This window comes from Olea europaea, chromosome 3 (assembly GCF_002742605.1).
Source record: "Olea europaea var. sylvestris chromosome 3, O_europaea_v1, whole genome shotgun sequence".
In the NCBI taxonomy this organism is placed as follows: Eukaryota; Viridiplantae; Streptophyta; class Magnoliopsida; order Lamiales; family Oleaceae; genus Olea; species Olea europaea.
The window spans coordinates 19124325-19151671 of NC_036239.1; the positions used below are offsets into that span (position 1 = coordinate 19124325).

The 27347-nt window shown below is 40.2% G+C and overlaps 3 protein-coding genes across 5 annotated transcripts; 1 reads left to right on the forward strand and 2 right to left on the reverse strand.

Moving 5' to 3' along the window:
- Positions 1 to 4330: 4330 nt before the first annotated feature.
- LOC111388706 (40S ribosomal protein S29) lies at positions 4331 to 6461 on the reverse strand. Its single transcript, XM_023013492.1, has 3 exons — positions 6317 to 6461; positions 4833 to 4932; positions 4331 to 4581 (listed from the first exon to the last, which is right to left on the reverse strand). Exons 1-3 carry the CDS (start codon positions 6376 to 6378, stop codon positions 4573 to 4575), a joined length of 171 nt encoding a protein of 56 aa, XP_022869260.1. The 5' UTR covers positions 6379 to 6461; the 3' UTR covers positions 4331 to 4572.
- A 123-nt stretch (positions 6462 to 6584) lies between these two features.
- Positions 6585 to 11775, forward strand: LOC111388689 (protein FAR-RED IMPAIRED RESPONSE 1-like). Of its 3 annotated transcripts, none has more exons than XM_023013470.1 (5): positions 6585 to 7216; positions 7755 to 9909; positions 9986 to 10178; positions 11195 to 11267; positions 11368 to 11775. In XM_023013470.1, exon 2 carries the CDS (start codon positions 7915 to 7917, stop codon positions 8950 to 8952), a length of 1038 nt encoding a protein of 345 aa, XP_022869238.1. In that variant the 5' UTR covers positions 6585 to 7216; positions 7755 to 7914; the 3' UTR covers positions 8953 to 9909; positions 9986 to 10178; positions 11195 to 11267; positions 11368 to 11775. The 3 variants fall into 3 exon arrangements, with proteins under 3 accessions (XP_022869238.1, XP_022869251.1, XP_022869243.1); XM_023013483.1 differs by having other exon boundaries at positions 9986 to 10151; XM_023013475.1 differs by having other exon boundaries at positions 7784 to 9909.
- Positions 11776 to 21671: 9896 nt separating this feature from the next.
- LOC111379448 lies at positions 21672 to 22724 on the reverse strand. Its single transcript, XM_023002822.1, has one exon. It carries the CDS (start codon positions 22722 to 22724, stop codon positions 21672 to 21674), a length of 1053 nt encoding a protein of 350 aa, XP_022858590.1.
- Between the last annotated feature and the right edge of the window lie 4623 nt (positions 22725 to 27347).

Consider the following 27347-nt stretch of genomic DNA (forward strand, 5'->3'; position numbering starts at 1 on the left):
TGGTCGTGCATGATTAACATGGCTTTAGTGATGCAATAACTGATACTGGAGCAGGAGGGTCTGTTTCTCTACAATTATTGGCAGGTTCATTTGTCTCTTGAAGATGAGTTGTCAAGCAATATGAATAGGTCTGCATATTTAGCTGCTTTATGGAGAAAAACTACCCTGCTCATAGCGGCTGCCACATATTTTTCGTTTTTGTTTTTTCCGGGGTCCAAGATTTTCCACAGGATCTGACTTCTTCATCTTTGTGAGTATAAAGACATAGGTAAATGCCCATTTTGGTGATCCATATCATCCATGATGAGTGCTTTTAGCTATACTTGAGACCTTATTTTTGGGCTTTGGGATACTTATCTTGCTATTTTAGTGCACTTATATGGTCTCATTCTGTTAGCTTCATCAAAACACGTTTCTCTGTTTTTTAATGGTGGCACCTTTAGCTTCGCACAAATGTATTATCATTTCTCCATGAGTTACCTTTAACTTTCAAATTGATGACCTGACAAATAATGCTAGGCTTATAATTGCTGTCACATACAACAACCCCCCCTTAATTACAGCAGACATGCTCATGCTTCTTTTATAAATTATATGATGCACAGTGCTATCATGTATGCCAAATAGTGTGATAAAGTATCATACATTAAAAACCTCGTCCAAAAGAGAAAATAGTTAACAAGTTGTACTATTTGTAGCTTTACTTTTATTTAAAGAAAAAATGCAGCGCTACATACAACATAATATCACCATCGTATTTTAAAGTGAGGTTTTGTCGGAACAATGCATTAACTTTTTTTGTAATTCCACATTGATTTTATGGTTAATATTTACATGTTCTCGTTATTATGTTGTTGTTGTCCAGCCTGCTACCCTTGCAGCTAATGTAAGGGCTGTTTTCACATGCCTTTTAGACCGGTAAATTTGTCAGTAATTTTGCCATTTTCAGTGCTTTTCTTCAAATAGATATTTTTAATAATATTTCACATGTTGCCTGCTCCATCCTTCTGCTTCTTCAGGTCAGCCTCTATCTAACAGAAGGGCTTGAAAGAGCTCGAGACAGCTTGACTGAGGCTGCAGCTTTAAGGGAACGGCTGGTGCTAGGAACTAGTGTCAGTCGACAAGTTGCTGCTGCAGCTACTTCTGCAGGAATCATCTATCACTTTCAATTCCTAGTGTATTTAATTAGGTTGTAGTATATCGGACAAAAAATAGTGCAAGTTTCTTAATTTATAACATTTCTTTCTTAAAAGTGTCCTGCATCAGACTAGATTGGTAATATGTAGGCAGAAGCTGCTGCAGCTGCTGGAGAAAGCAGTTTCAAATCTTTCATGGTTGCTGTACAATGGTGTGGAAGTAGCGTGGCTATTGTTCAGCAAGTATGCCAGTTTGCTTTGAGTTGCATCACCTGGTGGTGTTATGAGAACTTGTGATGGATTTCACCAGGAATAAACTCTTATCTTGCAGTACTTTGCGAACTCAATCTCTCGGCTTTTACTACCTGTGGATGGTTCACATGCTGCTTCCTGTGAAGAAATGGCGACAGCAATGTCCAATGCAGAAGGTGCTGCTTACAAGGGACTTCAACAATGCATTGAAACAGTGATGGCCGAAGTTTGTGATTGAATGAATATATTTCATAATTTTTGATTGGAGTGCCGTAATAAGGATAGGTTTGTAATTGAAACAGTTATGCTGGGTTTGTAATTGAACATTTTTCCTATGTTTATCCACCATGCCTATGTACTGTTAGTGGTTGATTGCACCAATTTTCTTGTAATTTGTACGTCTCTCACTTGTATAACCTTTTCATTTACTTGGATGTTGAAGTTACTTAATCCTTGTTCTCGTAAGGTGGAGCGACTTCTATCAGCTGAACAAAAACCAACAGATTATCGATCACCTGATGATGGCTTTGCTCCTGACCATCAACCAACAAATGCCTGCACGAGGTTTGTGAAGATCCCATCCATGTCAAGTCTACCCATTTTTCCCCCCTTAAAAAAAGTGTAGGTGTCGAGATTATCAAACATAAAGAATCAAATTAAAGCATTTCTATATCTGTGGCACATTTTCATGATTTTACTAAGCAAGCATTTCTAACTCTGTGCTTGAATATGTTCTGTTTTCCTTTCCTTTTCCTTTTTAACTCTTGCCATATCAGACAAATTTTTGTACATATCATACTTCCAAAGTTCGCACCTCTTCTGGCTTACCTTTCCCGGGTTCCTGAAGCTGCTTTCACAGGCCTAGGAGGTCTTAACAAACAAGCTTTCCTTGTGTAGAAATTTTCTTTTCTGCAGTATGCGGTTCTTGTTTGATTCATGGTTTTTGTTTTTCACGTTTTATCTGGTCCAGGTTCACATAAATTTCAAGTGTTAACACAGTGGGTTTATTGATGGGAATCGCTTGCACAAGGGTCTGCTTACTCATTGGCAGAAGTTCACTTTTAATCCAAGGCAACTTCTCGATCTATGTTTCACTTGATACTTCGTATTTTCAGAACATGTAGTTTATTCCTGATTTTATGCGTGTGTTGGCATGATGTATGAGCATTACTCATATCATGTAGGGTCTTCAAATTTGCCTTTTTTATCCTTCTCTTACCCCTTCCTCGTGCAAGTATATTAGAAAAGATTAGTCTCTTAGGGTCTTCAAATTTGAAAGATTCTAAGTTTCTCTTTTCTATCTCCTCTAATTGCCTTTCCCGTTTCTGATTCTGCTGCTGTTTTAATTTGATTGCCTAATGTTTTCTTTGAATTATACTTCGACAGTGGAGGACTAAAGCTCAAGCGTGACATAATAGAGTATGGGGAATTTGTCCGCGGTTTTAATGCTCCTTCAATGATGAGAAATTCGAATTGCTGGGCATGCAAGTTAATTGTATCTGAAACATGTTACACCCACTTAACCAAGAAATGAGGACACAAAAATATATTTATAACGAATTTTCTCTTCATTTACTTACACGACCTTGCTCTCCAGCCTGGCCAATGTTCTTATTGTTGCTTCTGAAAGTCTGTCATCTCTCTTTGAGGGAACCCCGAGCATTCGAAAAGATGCACAAAGGTCATGATCATATTCACAATCTTTTACGCACTATACATAACTTTATGCCACTCTTTTCCTTAGAAATATGTTAGTTCTTAGTGAACATTAATTCGACACTTATTTCCATTCATCATCTTAGATTTTTGGCAATATGCTTTAGTTACATACCCTGCTCTTAAGGGCTTGTGCGGTTTATGCAGCAAATTTGTAATAACTTGTTAACAAGAACATTGATTCGGATGTCACGCTTCTTATAGTTTCTGATTTTTCACTATTTATTTGTTTATGAGATTGATATTTGAATTGGCTACAAATTCAGGTTTATTCAGCTCAGAGAAGACTTGAGAGTGCAAAGCTGGCAGCTAAACTCAGCTCGTTATGGCCTAGTTCTAGTTTATATAGAAATAGCTTATGATTCTTTCATTGTTTTTCACTAGCTGATGGTTTTTTTTAAAGCGTTTCCACCACGAGTATTCTTTTCAGGTAACAATTCTAAGAAGGGGTGTTTCATACGCAGCCACAGACTTGATTTTAGATTCGTTCTGTTTTCGTCACACAGACTTCTATTTTGTAAATTTCAAGTGGCATAAATATAATTTTTTATTTATTTATGTTTTTTTTTTTTCCAGAGTTACAGCTGATAAAATCGAGTTTACTGAAACAGGCCGAACGTTTTAATTTTATGATCCACTGATCTCTATATGCTTTGTACGTCAAACTCAGTAGAGGACATTTCTTGTCTCATTCTGTTTTACCAAGCATGTGATAAAGAAATAATCTTGCTACAGGCTCAATGACAAGTTGAGTGACAGAAGAAACACGTGTCAATACATAATTGAATAGTTTAAAAAAAAAAAACACACACACACACACACGCACACACAACACCCAATCACTGTCTGCCACACGCCACCTGTCACCTCCATCATTGTCATTGAACTTGGCCAAGTATCATTATTCTAAAAGAAAAGGATGCATTTTAGGAAAATAAATCATAAGTTGCAGTTTGGGATAAACGAAAAGTAGAGAATTATTGAAAATATCTATTCTTAAATCTTCCAGGGAGATCTAAAAGCATATTAAAATCTGTTTATCTAAGAAGATAAAAACACTACATATGCATAAAAACTAGAAAATGTATCCTAAAGGAACGATGAGGCAAGCCCAATTTTATCTGTATACTGTAGTTAATTTAGAGGAGAAAAGTTCATATTTTCAAAAAAGATATGGTTGTTTAAATGTAGAAAAAACTCAAAGCAATCACCATAAAAACAAATAGTGCAATGAACAAAACTGCTGCATAAAAAATTTCTTGATTCATAAAGTCAAAAATAAACAAAAATAAGCAAATACTATTAAGCCAGTTCAAGAATCAGATTGAGTTCTATCTCAAACTAGAATAATCTCCCATTACAGCACTTTTTAAATAAAACGAAGATAAATAAAAAGGGATGCCTGATGATATCCCATCCCACCAAGGAAAGCCCTCCTTCCACTGGACAAAATTCAGACATTCACAGCTTAACGATACTGCAAAAACACAAATGCATGGGAAATTGTCACCACAATGAAAAATGATAAAAAATGCAAATAATAACAAATATTTGCTAAGCAAAAACCATTTTAAACAAGATAGCCCAAGTAAATAAATAAGTGTATTCATCAGCTTATGTAAGCTTTATAGATGAAGATCAACTGAGAAAACTCATGTACACAATACATATTTAGTCTCGCTGAAAATTGAAAACACAATAATATTGTTAGACAACTCAGGTAATTACCTTGATAAAGCCAATTTCCTTGGCATTGCTCCGGAAGCACTGTCTGCAGCACATGAGCCCATACTTCCTAATTATTCCATGGGGGTTCCCACATACACGACTGTCATAACATCATATGCATCAAGTCAATATTAATCTGAATGCATATACACCGGGACATCAAATCCAAATAACATACCAAAGTAGGTGCAACAACACTTGTTTAAAGTGTTACAACAATGTATTCTAACACCAAATATTTAACATCGAGCTATTACCTGTTGTAAAGGAAATTTGGAAGGAGTTTGTCTTTATATTGAAACTAATTCAAACATCGTTAGAAATAATTGTGAAATGTTTGTTAAGATTTGCATCTTAAACAAGTCTTCAATGTCAGCATAACATGCGTTCCAAAAATAGACATAAAATAGTATTCTTCGTAGCCCACATGAGAAATTTATTAAGAATTACCTAACGAACTTGACCACCATTCAATTAATACATCTAAGATACGTAATACCACCAGTCAGCATGCAAAATTCCATATGTTACATAGCCTACGGCAAATTACCAGTTATAATTGATATCCTTAAATTACTGATTGCGCTCCTTGTGGTAGATTCTAACTTCAAAATAAGAACCGAAGAACAATTAATCGAGGAAAACACAAGACTGCATGCTAATTAACAATAAACACAGAAAACATCATCAATAGATATTTATTTAGTATATTTTTCATAAAAGTTGATGAAATGTACAGTTGAAAAGTTGTGGTCCCACAAATGTATTCTAACAACAAATATTTAACATCAAGCTATTACTTGTTGTAAAGGAATTTCGCAGAAGTTTGTCTTTATCTTGAAACTACTTCAAACATCGTAAGAACTGATATTAGTCAAAATAGCCTACTAATAACTACTAAGCATACTCCCATGATATCAGCCGAATATTCTTGAGTTCAAATAAAGTGTGCATAATTTGTGAAATGTTTTTCAAGATTTGCATTTTAAACAAGTCTTCAATGTCAGCATAACAGGTACAAAAATAGACGTAAAATAGTATTCTTTCTAGCAAAACCTAGGATCACATGAGAAATTTATTGAGAATTACCAAACGAACTCGACCACCATTCAATTAATACATCTAAGATACATAATACTACCAGTCAGCACGCCAACTTCCATTCGTTACATAGCCTACGGCAAATTTCCAGCTATAATTGATATCTTTATATTACTTATTGCCCTCCTTGTGGTATATTCTAGCTTCAAAATAAGAACTGAAGGACAATTAATCAAAAAAAACACGAGACTGTGGGCTAATTAACAATAAACGCAGACAAATCTCAAAAAATCCAATATTATTCCACGGATCAAAGTAAAACTACCTCAAATTCTTGATTATTATATTAGGTACATTCAATTATACCGAAACGGTAAAATATTCTCTCAAAAAAAAAAAAAAAATGGAGAGAGAGTCGATGAAAACTTAAGAGACCGGATTACCAGGTGCGGGAACCAGGCCCGTAGGTCTTGGGGTGAGAGTTCCATATGTTAGAGTGCCCCATCTTCGTCTTTCAGCGCAAAAGAAAAGCCGATTGTACAATGAGAAATGCTAATTGCAGAATAAATTTATGTTTTTCACGGACATCGAAAGATAGTATTTATATAGAGAGGGCAGATCCAAAACCCTAGTTGGTGACTGAATTTTCGGATTTTGATAGGGGTAATTTTGGACTTTTACGTGACTATTACTGTCTTCCTTCTTAGCCTACTGTTTTGCTACTTCACAAAACTGCATCATTAGGTTCCCCAATTCAAATCGCTAATTACCATCTCTACTTTATTAACATATATGAAATTTCACTCTACCACTTAATTTCTTGAATTAAGCTATGGGAACAGGCCCATTTGACAGAAACCTCACAAGAATTCAAAATGAATGACATGACAGAGAGCCCGACTGTATCAAACAGAGGACGTCAACGAGTAATGGAAAATATGTTGAATAAAAAATGATGGAAAAAAGCGGGAACCAAAATCTCTTACCTAGGGAAGAAGAGGCAACCCGCCACCAAAATTGCGAGATTTCAACGTCTCAAACAATAGAGAAATCCACCACCAACTCGGCACATCTCTGGCCGGTAAACCCGTCAACATATATACTCCACATCTCCGGCCGAACAAGAAGTGGGAATCCCCCTAGCCGTCTACAGTTAGACAGTGAAATCAACGAAGGGAAACCCAAACAGACAGTGAATCGACGCTGCAATCTAAACCGAAGGTGAAATCGACGGTCACACACTACCTCCCCCTGAGTTCGGTGACTCCTCCAGTTGCGGAAAATCAGCTGAAAACAATTTTATGAGCATCTCCTTCAGTTGTAGAATCTGCAGCAAACGTTCGGTAAGTGGGTATTTTCAATCTTCAAGCAAAACCTGGATCTTTGGGTGAAAATTTGAAGATGTATTGTGGAGTGTCTTCTGTCAATTTTTATTCTTATATGAAACATATCAACGAGATTGTTCCTTCTTTGTTTTCTCAAAATTTACAGCAAAATTTATCTAGAATTTGAACTCTGGTTGCCAAACGTCTAGCCATTTATTAATCTCGACATGAACTTCTAATCTTTACTCTCTCTAGTATTTTATTCCACCAACAAATAATATAATGAACAAAAGATAGAAGTCAAAAAAACATGCAAATTTAAGTGGTTCTGCATTAACAGAGTTGATGACAAATTGATGAATTTCATTAATAAAGAGACATTGTAGGGTCACAGAGAATAGGCAGCATGTATAACAACAAACCGTCATCTTCCAAATATTTTTCAAAGAAATATTTTGTAGGGTCCTAGAGAATGGGTAGTATGTTTAAATTTCTGTACCAATTGGTACAGACCCATTTATTCTTATATGAAGTAATAGGTTAATTGCATGCTTAGATGTGAAGTGAACATTTTTATTGTGGCAGGAAAGGAGATTATGGAAGACGGCAATTGAGATTCGTTGTTGGAATGTGATAATGAGAATGTTGTGGAGAATTTGAACACATTGGATAGCGAAAATATAGGAGGAGATGATGTGACCGTACCTGTGGTGGGTATGATGTTCCACGACGAGAAGGAAATGTTTGAGTTTTATAAAAGATATGCTTATGCCATAAGATTTCCAATGAGAAAAAGGAATTCCAAAAAAGGGGAAGATGGAGTTATGAGATATGTGATGTTCACATGTAGTCGTCAAGGTCAAAGAAGTTATGCCACAAGCGGATCCTTGAAGCCTCAACCAACAAGTCAAACAGACTGTAAAGTAAAGATATCTGCATCTTTAGATATTCTTGGAGTTTGGAGAATTAATAAAGTGCACCTCGATCACAACCATAAAACGAGTCCTTCGAAGTCTGGGTTGTATCGATGCAATCGAAAATTGAGTGCAAGTGTGAAAAGGAACCTTGAAGTGAACGATATGGCAAGAATTTCGTTGCACAAGATTTATAACTCCGCAGTTGTGGACGCTGGTGGATACGAGAATACTACTTTTGTGGAGAAGGATTGTCAGAACTACGTGGAACAAGTCAGACGATTACGCCTTGGAGAAGGAGATGCCCTCGCAATACAGGCGTACTTTTCAAAGATGCAAGCACGGTGCTCAGGATTTTTCTTTAATATGGACTTAGATGAGGAGTGTCGGCTAAAGAATGTTTTTTGGGCAAATCACAGATGTAGGCAGTCTTACAAGGAGTTCGGTGATGTCGTCACTTTCGATACTACCTATTTGACTAATAAGTACGACATACCATTTGCCCCTTTTGTTGGGGTGAATCATCATGGACAATCCATACTGTTGGGCTGCGGACTGTTATCGAATGAGGACATCGGGACTTTTGTGTGGTTGTTTAGAACATGGCTTGAGTGTATGCATGGACAAGCTCCTAATGCAATTATTACTGATCAAGATCGGGCAATGCAAACTACAGTTGATATTATTTTTCCGAACACGAAGCATAGATGGTGTCTGTGGCACATTATGAAGAAGTTGCCAGAAAAGTTCGGATATCATGTTCAGAAGAGCTCAATATTTTCTGCAATTCATGAATTGGTGTATGATTCCGACAATGGTCAAGAATTCGAAGAAGGTTAGAGTTTGATGCTCGAAACATATGAGTTACATGATAATGATTGGTTAGCTGGGTTGTATGAGAATAGAGCTCGTTGGGTGGCTTGTTTGTTGAAAATCACCTTCTGGGCAGGCATGTCTACTACACAACGAAGTGAGAATATGAATGCATTTTTTTATGGTTATGTGCATTCAAAGACCTCACTGAAGTAGTTCGTCGAGCAGTACGAGAGAGCACTACGAAATAAGGTAGAGAAGGAGTTTCAGGCTGATTTCGAATCGTATTCTCAAATGGTACCGTGTGCGATGCTTTTCGAAATGGAAAAGCAATTTCAAGCAGCTTATACCATTTCAAAGTTCAAAGAAGTTCAGGATGAGATCACTGGGAAGGTATATTGCGACGTCATATCTGAAAGTGCAAATGATTACTACTGGTCGACTTATGATATTCATGAGCATGTCGCACTTCATGATCACCAAAAGATGAAAACTTTTACCGTGTCATTTCGGAGGGATACGTGCGAATTGATTTGTAGCTGCCACCTGTTCGAATTTTGAGGAATTATTTGTAGGCATGCGATTGCGGTCTTGTTTCTTAATAAAATTTTCTCGATGCCCGATCAGTATATAATAAGGAGATGGAGAAGAGATGTCAGTAGAGCACAAAATAGGATCGCAGTAAACTACGATGGACTAGCAAATACTCTTGGAAAGCTTAGGTATGACGAAATGTGTCAGGCTTTTTCGGAGGTGGCGGACCTTGCAGCAGACGATGAGGGACAGGTACGCAGTGTAATGGAGTGGATATGATCGCAAGCAAACGAATTACGGATTACAAAGTCAAGTATGGAAAGCACTGGTCAGACCCAAATGGCAAGTAGCAATGCGAACCTATTAGATCCAGTATCGTGTAAACGAAAGGGAGCACCGAGGAAACTTTGGAGGAAAAGCCCGTTGGAGGCCAGCTCAAACAGATCAAAGGTAATTTCTTACTATTATTAGCTTCGTTGAGTTGGCATTTTGAAATGAATAATTGTTTTACTTGTCCAACATGCAGGCCTCCGCATCATCGAGCAAAGGAAAGAGACCTACAGTTCGACGTAGCAATACAGAAGAGACGTCAATCGATGTTCAGGTGGCTCAACTTCCACAATGATCTATGCTGCCGCCATTACAATGTTTCATCCGGCCGACGCGCACAAAAGTTGTACTTAATGCTCAAGGTATACCTCTCCATTTAGCAATGAAAGGTATGATTTTCATTACATGTGACTATGTTTTCCAGTGTTATGCTTTCCATTTAGCATTGAATATGTGCCTTTTGTTTATCTTAGTTATTGAATGTCTTTCTTAAGTTTTTGGGGTCCAAAGAAAAAAAAAATTATTAATTAATGTCACTCTTTTGGAGCATATGATGTTATAACTAATAGGGTAAAACCAAAACAAAAAAAAAAAAAAAAAAAAAGTTTTAAAAAAAAAAGGGAAAAAAAAAAAAAAAAAAAAAAAAAAAAAAAAGCAGCCTCATGGCCCATTTTCAACACATTTAAAGAACTGGAAGAGACTGAATTTGAAAAACTTCAAGAACAGTTTTTGCAATTGGCTCGTTTCACAAGTGCTTTTCACCCTACTCAAGCAGTTTATGGACACAAGATCGAACTTCTATCTCATGGCTTGATACACAAGCACCTAAGTCAGAGATCTATGTGAGTTTTGGGAGTATCGTAGAAATGCATGAGGAAACATTGATTGAAGTGGCGTGGGGGTTGGCCAATAGCATGCAACAATTTCTGTGGGTTTTTGAGCCTGGATTAGTCTACGGCTGGAAATTTTATCGAAGGAAATGTTGGAAGCAATTAGTAGAGGCATCTGAAGGCACGACCTGACAATCTAATTAGCTAGCTATCACGTGGTCTGCAACAAGAATTATACATTTGACGATCACATTTAATCAGGACTATCTGAATGCATTTTTGTTTTTACTAGAAAATGTTACTAAAAATTTTGTATCTAGATGCCAAATTAGGTTTATGGTCGATCAGATTAAGGAATTTTGATATTTGATCCAAAAATAGGCTCTGATATTTGATCCAAAAAAAAAAAAAAATTTGGAGCATAACTTGACAACGAAATAATGTATTGTTTGATGATGCCAATAAATGAATGAAATTGGAGTCCGGAAATTGGAATGTTATTTCTCAAGTTTAGTAATTTTTTTGTGTAGTATCCTTATTTCAATTTTGTGCATTTTTTGCACTTTCGAACACAGGTCTAATCATGCCATACTTCTATCCACATTTGCCTGATCAAGGTGGCACGGGCATGTGATTCTCGTTCGGAAGGTTTGTGTAAACCAAAGGTTTATATATATATTTGATGTAATTTTCTTTATGAAACATATCAACGATGTTTACGATTATTTTATTATCACGATGTTTACAGAGGTGCAAGCATTTCGAAATTGGTGGAGACGAGAAAGGAAACGGAGCCTCTCTTTCTAGGTGTGCTTCCGTGGGAATTGAGAAGGAATTTGTTTTGCTATTGTAGAAGTCCCCATCTAATACACACTTTTTTTTGTTATTTTGAAAGCTAAACATCAAATTGTTTGTCGTTGCGAGTATTATGACTTCAAATGATTATGTTTGTAAGAGTTAATACCGTTTATTACATAGACCTAATTACATATGTTTGTAAGAGTTAATATCATTTATGGAATTTATGGCAAATATTTTGTATTGTTTGCCCAATTTATAAAGTTTTATTTCCCAACACATGAAAATAGAAGTTCATAATTACAAAGATATGTTCTGCGTTATTCTCAATGTCATTAAATCAGTTGGTAATTTGATAAGATTTGTGCTTTCAATGGTTTTGTGCCATCTTTACCTACCTAAATACAGTATTGTTCATTTTTTGCTTTCTTAGGAGTAATAGTTTTTCTTTGCCATCTTTACTCACTCAATGCGGTTTTGCTTTGTTTCCATTCATGATAAGAACAATCTCACATTTACTTAATTGCAACAGATTGTGTACGATGTAACTGAAATGGAAAGCTTCAACAATGTTAAGCAATGGCTTAATGAGATTGATAGCTATGCAAATGACAGTGTATGCAAGCTTTTGGTGGGGAACAAATGTGATCTAGTTGAGAACAGAGTTGTTGATACACAAACTGCAAAGACCTAATTACATATGCTGGAAAACAATGTAAAAGAGGAATTACAACATTTGTACCCGAGAAAAAGGACACGAATTCATCGACCACTTACATAAATAATCCCTTCAACCCGACCCCTTTTTTTGCTCGTCACATTTCGCAATTTCTTTTCCCTTGCTGAAAGTCATGTGCACTGATATGTCTACCCCTCGTTTCTCGCTAATTCTAGCTAGTCCATCAAATAGTCTTGGCAACTCTTCGTCTTCCTTGTTCGGCGCATCATTCACAGGATGATTAATGGAACTCGATTCCTCGCCTACGGCTTCATCTTTCACCTAATCAAAGTATCCACACTCATCGCTACAGGTGAGGAACAAAAGCCTTTTGTTACTGGTATCCCGTTCAACGTCAAAACATTTCTGATATCTGTGGTCACAACTAGGGCATCTTTGTTTTGATGGGCATTGTCCAAAATAGTGACTGTTGCTTCTACATCCGTGACAAACTCCAAAATTTCTTCCTCTCATTCTACTGGATGACTGACTGCAAATGAAACAACAATATCCTCAGTTACAAACTCAAGAGCATACAATTGAATCATTCCAGAGCATACAACTGAAGCATTCCATTCCACTTCGATTCAACAGACAGATAGAAAAAAGGCTACATTTCTTTTAATCTAACAGCTTATAGCCCAAATTGGTATCCCAGCACATACGTATCTTACAATTATTAACTAGCAATAAAGGCAACTATCTTACAAATAGAAAAATGTCTGGTAAATTCAAAATTTTTACAAGATGACTTGCACCGAAACCAATAAGCAATATACAAAGTTGGAGACTAATTGTTTGCAGCAGATTTATAAAAACCCACTTACCGAAGGAGACTTATAAAATTGTTTGCACCAGATTTATAAAAACCCACTTACCAAAGGAGACTTATAAAATTGCTTGCAGCAGATTTCGCAACTGGAGGAATCACCGAACTCAGGGAGAGGTAGTGCGACCGTTGATTTCACGTTGGTTTCAGATTACAGCGGTTGATTTCACCGTGGGTTAACGTTTCCCTTCGTCGCCACTTCGCCACTGCTCTGAAGTTCAGGTTTTGGTGGAAACCGATTTCATTGTCAGACAGTTAGTTCGGCGATCGGTTTTGCTTCGATTGGTGCTTGGTAAGGTCGTCGACGAATCGAGGGTGACAAGGAAGCAGACTGGAGTTGGGGGAAGATTATGTGCCCTATTGAGTTGTTATTGCGAGATTTGGTCTTCTTCTTTTTTCTTTTTTTTTTTATAAATTCGCGTCAGCATATTTAAATTTCTTTACCAATTCGGTAATAAGTTTCCTGTACCTGTAGCGGAGTCGTAATTTCTTTCATTCCTTAGCATGTTCTTGTGTGTATAGTAATATATCTCAAACATCACAGGAAGCATCAACAGCCAAATACATTGTACAACAATATGTAGCAGCAACAGGAGGACAAGCAGCAATACTAGTGTCAATTTCGAATGAAAATGAAATGGGAGACGTTACCTTAAGCTTTCGGTTTCACCATTCCTCCGACGCGACGATGCGGCCCTTGGCTTTGTTGTACGCCACCCGGCTGCTGTTCACAAACTCCGACAAACGTTTGTGCGTTCGGCGCATTGCGTCCCAATGGTTGCGCAACTGCTGTCGAGTCCAGTTGTGGCCGATGATGGACTTGAAGAGGGCAACCATGCGTTCCCAGCCATTTTTAGTGAAACACTGACCGTTTTGGTGTCCCTCGGCTATGGCATTTTCGCAAGCCGCCATGAAAGCTTGGGCTGCTTCCAGGTTCCATGGTGCGTGGGATTTCGAGCCCGAAGCCCTGGCTGATTCGGCTGTATCGGCAGACGTGCAGGAGGAGCTGCGCCCAACTGTGAAGTAGAAGGTGTCGTTAGTATGTAGAGAGAGCCGATTGCAAGTGCAAGAGACAAGGGGAAAAAAGTGGAGTACCTGTAATCTGGTGGGATCCATTTTCTTAGGCCGGAGAAGATGGGTTGCAGTGAAGTTGTGCAGGCGAGAGAATTGGTAGAAGAGGTCGATGTCGAGGCCTTGCTCCTGGATTCTTCATTGTCAGGACTGTGAGGAATGTTGAAGCCGACACCTGTGTGTTTGGAAAGTTTGCTCGCCGTTTAGGTCTGTGAGGCTGTGTTCGCCAGTTGCACCCAGAAAGGAGAGAGAAATTGTAGGCTGTCGGTGTTGTCGCCAGTTTCACACAAAAAGGAGAGGGGGAGAGAGAGAGAGAGAGAGAGAGAGAGAGAGAGAATGTAGACTATCGGTGGGAGGGGCATTGGAGGAAATGGGAATTTTAGGCGCCTGCAAAACAATCACATGCCTTGTCAGAAATTGGACATAAAACAATCCAAAAATGAATTGATTGGGAAATACAATGGCTACCAAACGGCCTCTCTAAGTAAAAATATAAGTTTCAAGGTGATGCTACCAAAAATCGTACCTGAAGATTTCCCGAGCTTGATGACGGATGTTGAGCACGAACGTGATCTTCCGATACCTGAAACAAAGGCAACGAGGTGTGTTCTCGTCGCCCCTCCGATACTTAAGTCAGAAAGGGAAATATATGCATGAGGCTGTGTGCTGAAGAACAATGTAAAAACGTACCTGAATAATGGCCCAAGGTTCTGCTTTTATAGGAGTAGGTAGTGTACTCCTAGTAGGATTGTGTTGGTTGGATGTTTTTATCCAAGGAAATTTCTATTATAAAGAGTGTCCTACTTGTAATGGAATTGTTTGACAAGTGGTGTCAGGGTTGATGTAGAATCCTTGGGGGTTTAGGTTTTATTAGTTAGGTACCCAGGTCTTAGGAGGCATGTTGGTGGTGTATGTCTCGAGGACATTGAGAGAATGTAAATGTGTCCTCGAGGTATCTCGAGGACTACAATACCTCGAGGACTTAGGGTGACCCCGAGGACCATAGAAGAGAAATGGGGTGGGGTATATATTGAGTCCTCGGGATACACTCCTCGAGGTATATCAATATTGGCATAGTCACTGGCCCCCGTGCACTCGTCCTAGAGATCGAGCTCTTAGGATGGGGTGCACATGGGTTATATCATTTCTCGAACCTTCGTCGAGAAGTGATGGCTGATAATATAGGTCGAGATATGACCGTTGCAGAGAGTGGCTTGGATTTGTGACACGTGTCTTCGTGGACGGTCGTAGATAGCGACCTTTGGCCTCCCATCATTTTCACCTATAAATACTATTGTTCTCACCTTCATTTTTCACTTTTACCCATTGTAAATCAGAGTTCAGCGAGGTCGTGCTCGAGAAAAACACTTTGGGAACTTCTCAAGTCGTCGGGAACTCCAGGTAAGGCTCGAGACTTTAAGTTATTCATAAGCTAGGTCTTAAGTTTGTTAAGTGATGTCGAGTAGTGAGGGTCGAGAATCTTCTAGCAGTTCTAGTAGTAGTGAGGACGTAGGGACCTCGATAATACCGACGGCTATTCCCCTAGAGGCTACTCCCGAGGCCCAGGTTATATGGTTTTTGAGTATCCCGACGAACCCGTTAGGCTTAAAGAGCACTCAGTCATAGCTGCAGCTAGGGAATATGGTATAATGCCTAATTGCGATGTTAGATTTCCTGACCCTGAGGATAGGATTATTCGAGTACAACGAGGGGAGTTTGTTATTTTTAGGGAGACCCTTAAGGCTGGCTTTAGGTGGCCCCTTCACCCTTTCTTTATTGCTCTATTAGTCGAGCACTCCATGTGCCCGGGGCAGTTAGTGCCCAACGCCTGGAGAATGCTCGTTTATTTTTTTATAGCATGTAGATACTTAGGTATCGAGCCCAACATTAGCCTCAGCAAATTAGTGTTCGAACTTAAGAAGCATCCTCGATACACTTGTTTTGGCTATCTCTCGACGATTGGGGGCTTTAAAGTCCCGAGGATGGCGAGCTCTTTAAAGGGGTGGAGGGAGGGGTGGTTTTATGTTATAGCCCAAGAACCCGATCTTCCTTTCTGGCCTGATTGGGGAATCCCCGACGCCGAGAAGTTCTGTGAGGGCCAGGTGTATCCAGATGTTTTGGAAGAGCATAGGAGGATGCTGGTCGGGCTCAGCCCCCTTTCCTCGACGATGAAGGAGATTGGGGAAGAGGTTATAGACCTGGCAGATATTAGAGGCGTCGAGGGTAGGGATGTTCCTTTATTATTATTTTTTGAAAAATACCCTGACCTTGTGCTCGTTCTAAAATGTTTGTAAATATTTGCAGGTATGTCTTTTGATCCTCGGGCTCTCCGGAACTTTGTCAACACAAGGGGAGACGCTCATCCACAGGGGCAGCCCCCGAGGAAGAAAAGCAAGAAGAGGCCTCGAGGGGCTCCTGAGGGTGCGAGTGGGCCTGGCGAAACTTCTCGAGCACATCCACAAGTCTCGACCCCTCTGCAACCAAACCTCAGATCTCCCACTCCTCGGGTCGTCACTCCTCGACCTCCTTCTGAAGTGGTTGACCTTGAGGATGACCCGTCTCTTACCGGGGACTTTGAGACTTGCCACCTCGCTCCTGAGCTCGTAAACAAATACAAAGAGGAGGTCAAGCTCGAGCATGGGATGAAGGTCCTCGAGGGTCATACAGTGAAGGTAATCTTCGAACTTTCGACTTTAGCCTCGAGTTCATTGGTCGAGCTTAATACTTGACATTTTCTTCATTTTTTTCCAGATGTTGAGTATAGCTCGAGGACTCTCTCTGCAAGGGCTCGAGGAGGCCAAGAGGGCAGCTGGGGTCAAGACGACCATGGCCTCTAAGGACAGCAGGATTCAAGACCTCGAGGTACAAGTCGAGGTTTTATTGAAGGAGCGTCATGACGCGAGGAAGGAGGCTGCAAAGGCCAGGGATGACCTGGTTATAGCAAAGGATGAGGTCGAGGGCGCGAGGCTCGAGCTCATCCAGAAGACAGAGGATTTCGGGCGCGAGCTCGCGGCTGTCAGGGAGAGGGCTTGGAAGGAGTTTAAAACCTCCGAGGACTGCGACAAGATAAAAGGGGAGTATGCGTCGGGGGCGTACTTCCATGCTCTGAAAGAAGCCCGGGCCTTCCTCCGTCAGAAGTTGCCCGACGTCACTCCAGACGACCTGAAGACGGTGCCTTCCATTGCTGATACATTGGAGCTCTCGGGTTCGGAAGATGGAGGAGGATCGGGTGGAGATGATGAGGATGGTCTTGAGGACGACGTTGAGATCGACATCAGCAACCTCGACCCTCCTCTTGGCCACATTGGATGACTTCCCCACCCCAATCCTTTGTAATTTTTTGTTTAATTTTGACAATGTAAATTGATCGAGGACTATGTATGTTCTAAAGTTAATTTATTCGAACTATTTATCTCAACCCCTTGGACTCCATACATTCGAGCAAACAAATTGGAAACTAACTGCTCATGCGACATTGAAGTGTTTACTCGAGGATTCCACAACTCGAGCGCATTTAAGAGATTAAAAAGTGACAGACATACATTCTCAAGGACTGTAATCCTCGAGCACAAATATAAAAAATGATGATGTGACATTCTCGAAGACTGTAATCTTAAAAAATGAGTGCCATTCTCGAGGACTGCAATCCCGAGCACAACTAAACTTTAAAAATTCACAGTGGCATTCTCGAGGATTGTAATCCTCGAGCACAACTAAGCTTTAAAAATTGAGTGACATTCTCGAGGACTGTAATCCTCGAGCACAACGAAACTTTAAAAATTGAGTGACATTCTCGAGGACTGTAATCCTCGAGCACAACTAAACTTTAAAAAGTTGGGTTGTGATTTCCTCGAGGACTGTAATCCTCGAGCACACTAAACTTTAGAAAGTTGGGTTGTGAAATCCTCGAGGGCTATAAACCTCAAGCACACTAAACTTTAAAAAGTTGTAATGTGAGATTCTCGAGGGTGTCCAAAATGATGTGGGATTTTTTTATGTCCCTGGGCGATACTATAATGGTTAACGCTTGAGTATATGATCAAGGCCTTTTGTGCTTGCGCAGGGCAAGGCTTTGGTGCTTGCTTGAGGCAAGGCTTTTTTGACTGCTTGCCTGGGGCAAGGCTTTTTATGCTTGCGCGGGGCAAGGCTTTTTTGACTGCTTGCCTAGGGCAAGGCTTTTTGTGCTTGCGCGGGGCAAGGCTTTTTTGTGTGCTTGCGCGGGGCAAGGCTTTTTGGAGTGCTTCCCTGGGGCAAGGCTTTTCGTGCTTGCGCGGGGCAAGACTTTTTTGTGTGCTTGCGCGGGGCAAGGCTTTTTGGAGTGCTTGCCTGGGGCAAGGCTTTTACTAAAGGGCTTTTATGGCCGAAGCTTGAATTTACTAATTTTTTGGACTGGACTTGGATTTATATTGTATCCAAGCTGCCTACGTACCCAAACGGGATCAAGCCGAACGTAGTTCATTACAAAAGAGAACGGAAAACATGCATAGGCACGCAGGCCCGCTAAACTAGAAATAAAATGCAGAAAAAGAAAATTTCCTAAAAGGCGTCGGGAATTTTACTTGTAATATATTTTTAGATTGTCGACATTCCAGGGCCTCGGAAGAGGTCTGCCCGAGGTGTCTCTTAGGCTGTATGCTCCTTTGCGAACCTGTCGTATGACCTCAAAGGGCCCTTCCCAGATGGGCCCGAGCTTCCCTGGGGGATGGCCTGCTGCTTTGGCCCTTCTCAAGACCAAATCGCCAGCTCTGAACCTCCGATCCTTGACTTTGCTATTAAAATGTTTCGCTGTCTTAGTTTGGTAAGAGGCCACCTTTATAGCGGCTTGCTCCCGTACTTCTTCCAAGAGATCAAGATGTTCAGTTGTATGCTCCGAGGTTTCTGGCACGAACCTCCTATGGCTTGGCAGTATAATTTCCACCGGGACCATTGCTTCAATGCCATAGGCTAACATAAAAGGGGTTTCTCCTGTGGTTGTCCTATGAGTTGTTCTATACGTCCAAAGTATAGAAGGCAGCTCGTCGGACCAAGAACCCCTTGCATCGATTATTCTTGTTCGGAGGTCTTGCAATATGATTCGATTTGTTACCTTGGCCAGGCCATTGCTCTGAGGATGCGAAACTGATGTCAGACGATGATCAATCCCAAGGTTTGAGCAAAAGTTTCTAAACTGTTGGTTGTCAAATTGCCTGCCATTGTCGGTGATGAGGACCTTTGGTATCCCAAACCTGCAAATGATAGACCTCCAAGTGAAGGTTCTTAGCTTGGGCTCCGATATTGTGGCGAGGGGTTCGGCCTCTACCCATTTTGTGAAGTACTCTACTGCTACAGCAACAAACTTTAATTGGCCTCTTGCCACAGGAAAGGGGCCGAGAATGTCAACTCCCCATTGTTCAAACGGGGCCGAACAGTTAATGTTGGTGAGATCTTCGGCTGGTGAGTGGATAACATTACCAAACCTCTGGCACCTATCACATCTTTTAACATATTCTGAGGCGTCTTTTTTCATAGTTGGCCAGTAGTATCCATATCGTACGAGTTTAAAGGCCAAGGCCCTGGCTCCTTGATGATTCCCGCACACACCTTCATGAACTTCAGCAAGGGCCTGGGATGATTCTGATGGCCTGAGGCACCTTAGGTATGGAAGAGTAATACTTCTGCGAAAGAGCACACCGCTGATCATGCAGTACCTAGGAGCTCGGGCTCTGATGCTTCTGGCCAACCTGGCATTGCTTGGTAGACTTCCGCTTGTGATGAATTCTATGATCGGGTCCATCCAGGATGGTTCGTTGTCAATGTCCATGATGTCGACGATTTGACTAATGCTGGGTTCTGTGATGATTTTAGTGTGAACCATTCTGTCAAGGCCGTCTACCCCCATGAACACAAGCCTGGATAATGCGTCGGCTTTTCCGTTGTCCTTTCGAGCAATTTTTGTGATTTCACAGCTCTTGAATTTTCGTTGAAGATCCTGAACCTTCATACAGTACAAACTCATTTTCTTCTCCTTCCTTTCAAATGATCCTTCAATATGTCCGACCACTAGCTGTGAATCGCTGAATACCTTTACGAACTCGAGCTCTAGGCAAAGGGCTAGCTCAAGAGCAATAACGACGGCCTCGTACTCGGCCTCGTTGTTGGTTGCTTCAAACTCGAATCTGAGAGCGCATTGGATCTCTGTTTGTTTGTCAGGGCTGATGATGATGACCCCTGCGCCCGAGCTCGAGGAGTTCGATGCTCCATCCACAAATATTTGCCAAGTGTCCAAATTAGTGCTCATGCTCGAGCTATCACCTGGCCCCCGAGGCTTAGGGGTTAGTTCTGCAATGAAGTCGGCCAGAGCTTGGGCTTTGATAGATGGGCGTGGTTTGAATTCTATGTCAAATTCTCCAAGCTCGATTGCCCATTTCATCAGTCTTCCTGATACGTTCGGCTTCTGAAGTATATGCCTAAGTGGTTGATTAGTGAGCACCACAATAGGGTGAGACTGAAAATACTGCCAGAGTTTCCGTGCTGCTATAACCAAGGCAAGGGCAAGTTGTTCCGCCAGAGTATACCTGGTTTCCGCATCCAGTAGGACCTTGCTTACATAGTAGATAGGTTGCTGGACTTTGTTAACCTCTTTCACCAAGACCCCACTGACAGCATTTTGAGATACGGCCAAGTACAAAAATAATGTGTCACCAAGCTCAGGCCTAGTGAGAATAGGAGGAGATGCTAATGTCTGCTTGAGTTCCTGAAAAGCTTTCTCACAGTCTTCACTCCAATCAAAGCTTTGGTTTCTTCTGAGGACTTTGAAGAAGGGATAACACCTGTCTGATGCTCGGGACATGAATCTGTTCAAGGCTGCTATCCTACCAGTCAACCTCTGTACCTCTTTCTTGTTCCTTGGTGATTCCATAGACGCTAATGCTTGTATTTTATCAGGGTTGGCCTCTATCCCCTGGTGAGTGATCATGAAGCCCAAGAACTTGCCCGAGGCTACGCCAAATGCACATTTTGCGGGGTTCAACTTCATTCCGTACTTTTGCAAGGTGTTGAACACTTCTTCAAGATCTGAAATATGTTGGTCCACCTGTTTACTTTTGACCACCATGTCATCAATGTACGCCTCCACATTCCTTCCAATCAAGTTAGCAAAGACTTTGTTGATGAGCCTTTGGTATGTTGCCCCTGCATTCTTCAAACCGAAAGGCATAACCTTATAACAGTATATGGCGGAATCGGCCATGAATGAGGTCTTTTCTTGATCTTCCTCAGCCATGAGGATTTGATGATAACCAGAAAATGCATCCAAAAAGCTGTATAGCTTATGTCCAGACGTGCTATCCACCAAGTTGTCAATCCGCGGTAGGGGATAACTATCCTTTGGACATGCTTTATTAAGATCTGTGAAGTCAATGCAGACTCTCCACTTACCATTGGCCTTCTTCACCAAAACAACATTGGCAAGCCAATCGGGATATTGGACCTCCCGAATGAACCGAGCACTGATGAGTTTGTTAATTTCTTCGCGAATGACCTCCCGACGCTCTGAGGCGAACTGTCTTTTCCTCTGTTTTACTGGCCTGGCCCCTGGGTTAATGTTAAGCCTGTGGACTGCAATTTTAGGGTCTATCCCTGACATATCCTCAACCTTTCAGGCAAAAACGTCAATGTTGCGAGATAAGCAACCAACAAGTTCTGTCTTTAGGGCGACGTCAAGATCCCGACCAATAGTCACCTTCTTATCATGCTCGAGCTCAATTTCCATCAATTCTTCGACAGGGGCAAGTCTGACTTGTTGCCCGTCCTCGGGATCAATCCTCGAGATTTGCATGACGTCGTTATTTATTTCCCGAACGCTGGCAACATAGCATTGTCTGGCAGCTGTCTGGTCTCCACGGACGACCCCAACGCCATTACTTGTTGGAAACTTCAGGGCCAGGTGGAAGGTAGACACAATGGCTTTAATTTTGTTCAGGAGTGGTCTCCCCAGAATAGCATTATAGGCCATTGAGACACGTACCACTTGGAAGGATGTCATCTCCGTAACCTGTTTCTGGCCAGAACCCAAAGTTAGAGGGAGCTCGACGACACCCTCTGGAGTGATGACTCCTCCCCCAAACCCCTGGAGAGGAGTTTTAACCGCTTTGAGCTGCTGAGATGAGATTCCCATTTTAGCAAAAGCTTCTTGTGAAAGTATATTGGCCGCACTCCCGTTGTCAACCAAGATCCTCTTTACTTCAAAATTGGCCAAAATCGCTGAGATTACCAAGGCGTCATCATGTGGGAATGATACGCCTTCTAAGTCTCTGGTCCCAAAAGTGCTATCCTCCAGCTTTCCATGAGGCATCCCAGAGGCCAAGGCATATCGTCGGGCATACTGTTTTCTTCCATTGTTGGAGTCTCCTCCCGAGGCAATATCTCCAATGATGATATTGATAGTTCCAGCAGTGGGTTGACCATCCCTTTTTGGCTCAGGGTCTTTTTCCCTGCCACGATCATTCCTTGGGCGCTTGTCATTACCGACGTAGGAGCTCAAGAGTCCTCTTTTGATAAGGGCTTCAATCTCTCGTTGCAGGGCCTTACAGTTCTCCGTGGTATGCCCATGATCCCGATGGAACTCACAGTACTTGTTCATGTCCTTAGATTCGGGTGGTGACCTCATTCTAACAGGCCATTTCAGTTCCTTCATATCCTTGATCTCCATCAATATATTGGTCTTTGACGTATTTAAACGCGTGAACGGCGTCGGGGAAACCTCCTGTCTCTGTTTTTTTCGATGTTGTTCTTCGGGTCATGCTGTCTTTTATGCTCGACCCTGTCATGGGAAGGTCCAACCTTTCTCGGGTTCAGTGTTTCCTCCATATTTATGTACTTCTCGGCTCGGGTAAGAAGCTCGGTGACTGTCTTTGGTGAAGTTTTGGATAAAGACATCTTGAAAGCCTCACACTTTATGGCATATGTGAGGGTAGAAACTGCTGCAGTTATGTGTAGGTCGGGAATCTGAAGTCTTTCCTTGTTGAATCTGGTCATGAAGTCACGTAAGGTCTCATTTTTCCCTTGTCTAAGTTGCATGAGGGAAGCCGCTGTCTTCCTGATGCGTTTGCTGCTTGCGAAGAAAGCGGAGAACTTGTCCGCCAAATCCGAGAATGAGGCTATGGAGTTGGACTCTAAGGTTGAGAACCAATCCCTAGCAGCATTCGTCAAAGTTTGCGAGAAGGCCTTGCACATCACCTGATCTGGTGCAACCTGTAAATTCATGACGTCCGTGTATATGTTCAGATGATTGATTGGATCGGTGGTCCCATCATATTCTTTGATCCTAGGATACTTAAATCTGTCCGGCAAGGGGAATGTCAATATCTCGGGAATAAATGGAGTTTTGGGACTGAATCTTGTCGTCCCTTTGTTGCCCTGAAGTAGGCTTGCCGTAATTCCTTCTTGAATAATCCTAGCGAGTTCCCCGGACTCCATGGTCACTGATCTCGAGGCCGAGGTCACATGTGGTATACCCGAGGCCCCTGCTCAGCCATTGTCAGGGACATGAGCTCGAGCTCGAGCATTAGCCATAAAACCCTCCTGGGGTGCCGGTGTGGGTGACGGATGCGAATTTCTTTGCTTAGCAGCTGAGTCAATGTGGCGACCTATTGTCTGAGCTCTTCAAAGGCTCCCGTAGTGACGACTGCTGGCTGGGGCTCTGGCACTTCTGATGATTCCTCTTGAGGAACAGGGATATCCTTAGGAGAGTGTTGGTTTGGAGCGGATGAGCTTGCGGGTGGAAGACCTGATCGTGTGTTTACCATGGCTTTTGGTAGCGCTTCCCACAGACGGCGCCAATGATGCTACCAAAAATCGTACCTGAAGATTTCCCGAGCTTGATGACGGATGTTGAGCACGAACGTGATCTTCCGATACCTGAAACAAAGGCAACGAGGTGTGTACTCGTCGCCCCTCCGATGCTTAAGTCAGAAAGGGAAATATATGCGTGAGACTATGTGTTGAAGAACAATGTAAAAACGTACCTGAATAATGGCCCAAGGTTCTGCTTTTATAGAAGTAGGTAGTGTACTCCTAGTAGGATTGTGTTGGTTGGATATTTTTATCCAAGGAAATTTCTATTATAAAGAGTGTCCTACTTGTAATGGAATTGTTTGACAAGTGGTGTCAGGGTTGATGTAGAATCCTTGGGCGTTTAGGTTTTGTTAGTTAGGTACCCAGGTCTTAGGAGGCATGTTGGTGGTGTATGTCTCGAGGACATTGAGAGAATGTAAATGTGTCCTCGAGGTATCTCGAGGACTACAATACCTCGAGGACTTAGGGTGACCCCGAGGACCATAGAAGAGAAATGGGGTGGGGTATATATTGAGTCCTCGGGATACACTCCTCGGGGTATATCAATATTGGCATAGTCACAAGGTAAAATATTATTTCTACTAATTATAATTTTTTTTAAAAGTACTAATTTCTACTATTACTATCTACTCGTGCAGAAGCAGAAGTGATAAAATTATACCACATGTTAGTGTAGGGTCGGGGGCGGACCCACATGGGGTCATGTGGGGTCAAATGACCCCATAGTTTTCTGAAATTTTTTTTTTTTGCTGAAAACTTAATTTTCTGTTCCAAAAAGTTCAAATCCTAAATATATATCCATATCACATGGTCCATATACATTCTTTAGTCCATAAATATATCATATAATCCATCGATTTCTTCCCAAAGTGCAAATATCGAACATGAACAGCAAACAATCGATTTTTCCTTTTTGTTCATGATACGTTGTTCGAAAAAAAAATTTTGACCCCACAGTTCGAACGGTATGGGTCCGCCCCTGCGTAGGGTTGATCCTTCTTTTTTTTCCCCCCTTTGTCATTGCTTAACTGGATGTTGCCATGTGCAATTTGTAAAAATTTTGGTAAAGAAATTCTGTACACATAGCACTTCTAAACCTTATCATTGTCTTGCTTGAGTCACATTTTTTCAAAAAAACAATCATCATTTTAATCACACATTCTTCAATAAAATAATATTACTCTTAAATCCAATTTTTTTTTTCATTTTTTAACCACAATTCTCTGTCAATCTACTATTCCAAAATACATTCTTTCAAAATAATATGGCTCAAACATGCACTATATTGCACTTAAAATTCTCCATCTTTGATAATTATAACACTTACGTTTATAGCGATTTTTCATTGAACTCTTACCTTCAATTTTTTTCATTAGTTAACCATTTTGTATTTGACAACTGTTTATGTCCAAAAAATTTGTTGAAATAGCGTAAAATAACTTATTTTCTACCATATTGTTAAAAAATGAAGAAGTAATGGAAATAATACTTTTCCTACATTTCAAAGATAAGAATTCTACGAATGCAATTAGGAAAATAATAGCTGAAACGTGCAAAGATTGGTGTGCTTAACTACAATTAAAATATAATGTAATAATAAAAGTTAAGATGCCAATATAACAACTCGTGGTTATATCAGTGGAAGTTAAAATCAAATTTTTAGTATATTTTACATAAAAGTTAATGAAATGTGTGATGAAAAAACTATGGTTCCACAAGATATGTTATTAAAATTAATTGTTGACTTTAATTTAGATTAAAAGTTAGATTTTAATCCCTACCCAAATAGGGACAAAAATTTTATTTGTACTGAAAATTTTAATTTTTATGTATTGTTATATTTATATCATTATTATCATTATTATTATTATTATTATTTTTTTTAGTTCATATGATTATTCTCACTCATTAACCGGCACATCTTTGTCAGTTCACGATGTTTCTTTCCAAAAATCTATCAAGAGGACGTAAAAAATTTTAATTTATTTTTTAAATAAGCAAAAAAGTCATAATACAAAAGTACAACTAGACATTTTCGCGAAAACCATATCAAAGACAATGTATGTTAATTAATAGAATGTTGAAGATAAAAATACAATGAATAAAAGTCGAGAGAAGTTTGACAATAGATATAAGTTCGTGGGCCTTTTTTTATTTAAGTGATAAAAAAATTGGAAATGATAAATTAAATAATTATTCAGTAGTATAGACTGGATATTCTCGTTACACCAAATTGCACGACGTTATACTGAACAAGTGTAAGTTTCGTTGTCCAACCACCAAAAAGAAAATGAGTAAAGCCAATAATTCAAAATTTGAGTATAATGGAGTCAAGCCACCACAATAGGCTAACAATGAAACTAAGTCATCAAAGCCATAGCAAAAGAGAACTATACTGTCACTTTATTAATGGGTCATTTGATCACATTTTTCTCTCAAAGTCCCTTGATTTGATCTGTGTTCTTTCTTAATTGACCTAATCTAGTCGCTTTATGAACCTATCGAGTAGGGACCTTTAATTTTGTGATTAAATGTACCACCCTACCATAGTCTCGAATATCTTTATATTAGCAATTCTTATCATCATCAACAATGTTGAAACTTTCATGGAAGCGAAATGTTCCACATAATTTAATGTAGAACGTAACTAGGAATGCAGAGTCACTAATTAGACCCAGGAAGCTCAGCAGCGAGGAGGAGTGCCTCTTCTAATCACTCCTCCCATGACCTTTCTCTTCAACATAAAACAAAGCACTTTGCAAATATGGACAACTGCTTATTTGCTATTGAATTATTGGTCCAGTTGGCATAATTTTTGCTCTCTGTAAAAATGTTTTTTTCAAGAAAGTTGCCCTAATTTTTGCTTAAAAACTAATTTTTAAAAGAGCTTTCTACTCTAAGAGTGCTTTTAGAAAAAATTACGTCAAACCAGCTATCTCTAAAAACTCTTCTAAGTAAAAGAAGCACTTTCTTAAATTTAGCCAAACTGGTCCAATGACTGTTTTAGGATCTTAAAAGCTCATTTAGACTTTCAAAAGCAATAATCTCCCTTTAAACGTATTGAAATGTAGAACGTAACTAGGAATGCAGAGTCACTAATTAGACCCAGGAAGCTCAGCAGCGAGGAGGAGTGCCTCTTCTAATCACTCCTCCCATGACCTTTCTCTTCAACATAAAACAAAGCACTTTGCAAATATGGACAACTGCTTATTTGCTATTGAATTATTGGTCCAGTTGGCATAATTTTTGCTCTCTGTAAAAATGTTTTTTTCAAGAAAGTTGCCCTAATTTTTGCTTAAAAACTAATTTTTAAAAGAGCTTTCTACTCTAAGAGTGCTTTTAGAAAAAATTACGTCAAACCAGCTATCTCTAAAAACTCTTCTAAGTAAAAGAAGCACTTTCTTAAATTTAGCCAAACTGGTCCAATGACTGTTTTAGGATCTTAAAAACTCATTTAGACTTTCAAAAGCAATAATCT